Raw genomic sequence first — 6527 nt, 5'->3', positions numbered from 1 at the left:
TATAGCCAAAAGTATTTTTCCAATTTTTCATTTTCATCATTTTGGATTTCAGAAAATCCCTGATAAAAAATATAAATCTGCATATGGCATGTAAAAACGCTCGTAGAAACTGATTAAAAATTGGCGTAATTCCTTTACAATTTTTAGGTTATTGACTGGTGTTCGTCACTTAATCGTAAATAGATCATTGATCCATAGCCTTTTATCGTGGACATTTGCTGGTTAGCCTAATCTCTTTCTTGGTCGCGTTCTGCATTTATAGTGGCTTTTCTGTTTATTTTCTGTTACTTGAGCTTTTCATAATTGGGAAGAATTTACGTAGTGTTAATGAAGCAGATTCCCATGGAGAACATTGTTGCCGCCCTTCTGGTCAAGTTTTTTTGCAAAGATCTCAGTTTCTGATAAGAATTTATTTTTTTTGCTTTTTGCCTGTACTCCCTAAGCACAGAGGAATGTCGCTAATTTTCAATCACCCCCATTCCCAATTCCCATTTTTAAACTCGGGAAATTATTATTCAAACGTTCTGCATATAATTGCCTCTGCCATTGTGCTTCGTACTGTGTTTTTCTCTTACTCGGATTGCTGAATGGTCCACTAAAACCTCATCAGCTTATGCTCGAGTTCAGTTTTCATATCCTATTAATAAAACGAGTTCGTTACGTATCAGTTAACCGCTCATTTAACCGAATCAGTTGAAATTATTTTACACTTTCCAATTGCACTTGACAATTGGATAGTACCATTATCACACTTTCTATGTGACTAAGCGAGCAGAAATCAAAATCTGTAAAAATCAATAATGTTAACATTAAATCCAGAAACAGCTATATTTTCAACAGAGCAGATAGGTATTCCACAGGGTAGTAGAACAAAAAGAAACCTTAACTAACTTTACACTGCTTGCCTAAACTTTCAGTCAAACAGGTAAAACGAGTTTAAATTCTCACTCGCTCAAACGCCAGATTCACAAATTTCCGCTGTCTAAACTGAATGGCGTGTTAACCGGAATTTAGCTCTATTTTGTAGGCATACCATACTTTTTACCGACCGGAAATTTTGCGCAAAATTCCGTTGTCTAACCGGGGGGACGTACGAACTGGACATCTTACTATCTCTGGGCATAAACAATGGTTTCTCTTTGCCTGCAGCTTGACTTGAATTGAGGTGAAAATTAGGCAAGCAGAAACTTCAGTCTCTCAATTCAGAAAATCTTCAATTTTCAGACTCTCAAAGCCTATTTTATAAAATGCCCGATACTTAAACTTTAAGGCGCATATAGCGACACTTTTACCTTCGTTGTACCGACACTATCCTGTGTGCTTGTTGGAAGTTTTACACAAATTGAATTGAAAATGTCGCCAACATCGACTTTTCAAAGTTGTTTTTGTCAATACAGACTTTTCGAAATATTCACTTATTCAAACATATTTTTGTATACCTGATCTGTATAAATTAACTAGCTTATAAGCCAACAGTTTATACCTTATTAATTTTTTTTTAATTTTAAAAACTTCGCTGTCTAAACTAAAGGGCTCATTAATCGGAAGATTCATCATATCTGAGCTGAAACCTGAGAGTCGGAAGTTTTACCCCAATTATGATAGCTATGGAACAAGCAAACATTTTTGAGAGTTGAACATTTTCCTCACTCAAATGCGATTGTGAAATATTTCTATATTTCTAAATTAGTTTCATCTAATTGAGTAGCTCAAAAACCGGAAGTCTTTCGGTCCTAGAGTATAAGCAAAGTTTCACTGAAATGCTAATAGAAATAACACAAGCAGAAACATTTGAAAAATGAGCAGTTCGCTCTCATATTAGGATAGCAGAAATTTTTGAGTGGACGTATGCACAGTTAAAATTTTCAATAACTGAAAAACAATTTTCAAAAATTTCCACAGTCTGAACTCAGCAGGTAGAACATGATACGTTTTACCACATTTTAATTAATGGAAACAATACCGTCTGCTGGCCAACAGCATCACTCAAATTGTGCTAAAAATGCAAAGGCAATTTTTAATTATTTCTGTTCTAGAAACTGAGCGGCGCATAAATCAGAAGTTCTTCAATGTTTGAATATGCATTATGCTTTCCGTCTTACAGAATTTATACTCAAATTGATGAAAAACGAGCCAAAGAGTGAAACGATATCAGCTGCTTACCAGCAGGTTCACTCAAATTGTGTTGAAAATGAGGTGGGCTCGTAAAAGTTTAAATGATCACTCAGTGAAGGGCAATTTTGAAAGTTTCTCCCTGCTTCAACTGAATGGTTTATAAACCGCCTGCTTCCTCGTTGCTGAGCAGGAAATATGCTGTTTGCTTGTAAGTAGTGTAACTCAAATTGAGGCACAAATGAGGAATGCAAAAGCTTTTGAAACTTGAAATTTTCACTCTCAATCTGGTCGTGGAAACTGACTGGCGCATAGACAGGAAGTTTTATCAACTTGTACCGGGACTTTTTTGTCTGATTTCGCAATTTGAAACATTTTTCGCTGTATAAACTAAAGGGCTGGAAAATTCCTTATATTTGAGCAGAAACTTGAGAACCGGAGGTTTTACTCCGATTATAATAACAAATGAAGCGTTCAAAGTTGATCATTTTCCTCTCTCAAATGCAATTGTGAAATATTTCTAAATTAACTAGCTCAAAAATCGGAAGTGTTTCGGGCTTGTCGCACAAACTATGGTCTCTACTTTTCCTAAGATTTAAAGAAATTCTGGAGAAAATAAGTCAAGCAGAAGTATTTGAAAATTCAGCTATTCCCCCTCTCAGCGGCAATTTTCACAAATGTTTCTTGTTTCCAGCAAAAAGAGAATTTAAAAAATGTTTGAAAAAGTTTTTAGATCATCGATCCGAACAAATGATTGGCCACCCCACAAATAAATTACCCAAAGTTTAAGTCAAATTCTTGTCAAATAAAGCTAGTAGGGATTTTTGAGAGGGTGCATGCAAAGTTTAAATTTTCACTAACTGAAAAATAATTTTCAAAAATTCCCGCTGTCTCATCTCAGTGGCTAAAACATGCTATTTTTTCAGTATATTAATGGAAACGATACTCTGTGCTTGCTAACAGTTCTACTTAAACTGTGGTAAAAATGAGTTGAGGGGAAACTTTTGAAAGCTGACCTTTTCGCACATTTAACTGCAATTTTCAAATCCTCCCGTTGGATCAACTGAGGGACGCATAAACCGGATGTTTTACAATTTTTGACTATGCGTAAACGTCTGGTTTTACGAAACTTGTAGTCAAATTGAAGAAAAAACCACCCAAGCAGAGTTTTAAGAAAAGAAGCTTGCAAGGGTTGAATTTGACCCCAATCATACGCACTTTTTAAAAATTCCGTACTACTAAACAGAGCGGAACAAAAACCAGAAGATTTACCATCTTTGAGCAGGGCTATACTTTATACGTGTTAGCAGCTTCATTTGCATTGAAGGAAAAATAAAGGTTAGCGAAGGCTTCTGCCTGTGAGCTTTCAAAGTTGAAAGACATGCTCAAGCACAGGCAATTTAAAAAAGTTGTAGCTTCTAAAACTAAGTGGCTTATGAACAAGAAGTTGAGCCGTTTGCGAGTAGAAAGTACCTTCTGTACACGTCGCAAGTTTCGGTCAAATTGAGGTAAAAATGAGGTCTACACAGTTTTCAGTTTTTTATCGCATGCTTGCCAAGTTGAAATTTCCACTCACACGAAGGCAATTTTCAAAAATTTCCAGTCTGAACTGAGTCCGCCGCAAACGGGTAAGATTAACCATCTTTTAATGGCAACGATATCATCTGCTTACCAGCCGCTTCACTCAAATTGTGTTAAAAATGAGGTGAGCAGAAGCCATGACGATTGCTTGCCTTTCAGATGGTCCTGTTTCATAAACTGAGTAGCGCACGAACTGGAAGTTTGTTGTGCTTCAAATAAGTCTTACTCATAATGAAGGAAAATCGGCGCAAGCAGACATTTTTGACGAGAAGCTTGTAAGATTAAGTTTTGACTCGCTATAAAGTGAAAAATTTATTTTTTCGATGTACATTATCAGCTAAATTAACTCATATTTCTAGCAGTTTCCTATGGCGATAATGGTTCATCAATCGGGACTAAAAAAATATTTTATGATCCTATAAAAATGCACGATATGCACAAAATGACCCAGAGAAACGAAGCATCTATTTTTATTGACCAAAAAATATGTGCTCATTATTTTCGAGAAATCTACATTTAGACATCTAAGGAAATAAATGTGTCGACCAGAATATTAGCAAATTATTTCTAGAAGAAAAATTAACTGATGTATCAATGTACTATCTATCATCGGATTCAAAAATAGTTCACAAAAGTCAAACCGGGTTTGAAAATCTAAATATTTTTCGGTAGAGTGCAACACTGCATTGGAAGACCGACCCTGTGCAATGAAATGACCTGCTCGCTCTCCTGATTTTACCCCTGTCGATTTTTCTCTTAGTTTTGGAGCTCCCTAAAGACGAAGATGTACCTTGGGCGGAATTAAAAAAAAACTTGAAAACTACTGCTCTTATGTATGCTATTGCGTACACCCGAAACTAGGCATCACTTCAATTGATAAGCAACAATAAAATTCCAGACACGTTCAACAAGTAGTCTCATTAAAAGAAGCCAATTGACGCTGGCTGGCCTCGAAGACGACCAAAACCGCATTCCTGAAATTAACTATTAAATCTAATTAAAGCAATTAAAAATAATGTAATGCTTTGTAATTTTGCTAATGGAAAATTGATTAAATAGATAATAACATTAACAATATTGCTTTCGTTGCACTTTCGGTTACTGTGAAGGAATGTTTAGATATCAAGTGGGAGAAATGCCTTTCGTTCAAATTCGCATCGGAAGAAAAGAGTTCAGAAAAAGCGTTCGAGTGTAGCCGGTTCCGGATATTTTCATTAATTTACAACCGCCGCTTTCGTACGACCGCCCACTAATTGCCTATCGAACGCTAAGTTTGCCATAAAAAATGTCAGGATTCCGTTTCTAATTGAACTACTGAGCTTTCTCACCCGCAACGGTATAAAATCCTCAACCCAAATCCCGGAAAACCCTGTCCGATAACGAAAAAGGCCTCAATTTTTCGCATGATCTTCCAATGGTACCGTAAAACCGTTGCGGTCAAAACTCCTTTCGCATCGGGCACCTCGTTTGAAGAAAGTAGATTTACAATAAAATCTGCATTAGCTATCTCATAACCGGTGAAATTGCAAGCGCTAAAGGTAGTATGGTATAGTAATAAGTTGCATAATGAGCTCCCATGTGAATCTATAGGCCAATTAAAAATTAAAAACATCCCTAAACATGTGCGGAAACCGTAACATTCGGGTGATACTTTTGGTGGCTTGTGTGGTTTTGGTGCGGTGCCAGAAAAGGCCTAACAATGTGTGTCCGAACTTCAGAGACTATTTTAATATGGCGAACAACAGCAATTGCTGGTATGATTTTGCAGCAGAGATGACTGTGGTGAGTACTACTTAGTCTCAAGCTCAAGTGAATTACCATGCAAAAAGTGAGTTTCGAATGGTGATAATACCAGTGACATTACCTGAAAAATCTTGCCGAGGCAAATTGCAATATAAAGCATATTTTACATTAATTTCATATTATCTGGTAGAACTCATTAAGCACTAGCAGCATTTGCTTAATTAACTACAAATGAGTTTCAAAGGTGACTAGGGTTTCTTACAATTTGTTCAGATAATTAATAGGGAACTTAATTTACATTTACCGTTTTCAATTAGAAAATAATACGTTTCTCTTTTCAACTGGTTTAAAGAAAAAGTCAGCTCTACATCGACAGATTCGTTCCATGCCTATCGCAAAAATTTTGGGAAAAATCTGTTGATTTTCGGTGGGATTTACCATATGTACACAGTTTAGAAACTTTTGCTCAGTAAAAAGTATTACCAGTATTACCTCTTAGTGAATTCGATAAGGGAAAAAATTCACGCTTGTCAACCAAGATCTTCAAGAGTTCAATGAAATATAGCCTTTAGAACAACATGAGATTCGCCAGCCTAAAGAGGCATTGATAAACAAGTATAGAGAGAGTAAGTCGTATGAAGGCTTTCACGGCCGGTTAAATTACATTTAAGAATGTTTTTCGGGTTTTGCAGCCGTGGTCTATCGGAATTTCTTCCTGACGTTTCGTCCACAACTGCGGTGGACATTTTCAAAGGCAATGAGGCAGTGGGCGAAGTGATCTCCCGTACTTTCCGACTACGACTGATTCAACTGCTGGATTCCCCGTTGTATTTATGCAGCCCAGCCGTGTGTGCTCATGCGTGGGGGATGGGTGGGGGTTCCAACGCTTCGGCGCACATGCTGTTTGGCGCAAAACGCGCTTCCAATCTGGATTGAGTGCCGTAATTTCTTCTTTTCTGTTAAAATTGTTTTGGTGTTTAAATATTTAGATGGCCTCTCTGGTGAGTCTCGGGTAGTATCTTTCAGATTGGTGCAGAATGTCAACTTCGTCGAAGCGTATTTGGTGGCCGTCTAGCAGTGCGTGCTCCGCT

At 37.0% G+C, this 6527-nt stretch overlaps 1 protein-coding gene across 1 annotated transcript in view; it reads left to right on the top strand.

Moving 5' to 3' along the window:
* Positions 1-1335: 1335 nt before the first annotated feature.
* The window catches only part of LOC109535310 (lipase 3), a gene marked incomplete in the record, with an annotated part of 16975 nt that continues 11783 nt past the window's right edge, over positions 1336-6527 (top strand). Inside the window, 1 exon segment of the mRNA XM_048670636.1 lies at positions 1336-5475. Within this exon segment, the coding sequence (XP_048526593.1) occupies positions 5314-5475 (162 nt within the window).

This window comes from Dendroctonus ponderosae, unplaced genomic scaffold (assembly GCF_020466585.1).
Source record: "Dendroctonus ponderosae isolate FM_Combo_2020 unplaced genomic scaffold, Dpon_F_20191213v2 Dpon_F_20191213_1, whole genome shotgun sequence".
In the NCBI taxonomy this organism is placed as follows: domain Eukaryota; kingdom Metazoa; phylum Arthropoda; class Insecta; order Coleoptera; family Curculionidae; genus Dendroctonus; species Dendroctonus ponderosae.
The sequence above is the reverse complement of the archived record's forward strand: the minus strand, read 5'-3'. Positions and strand labels throughout refer to the sequence as shown.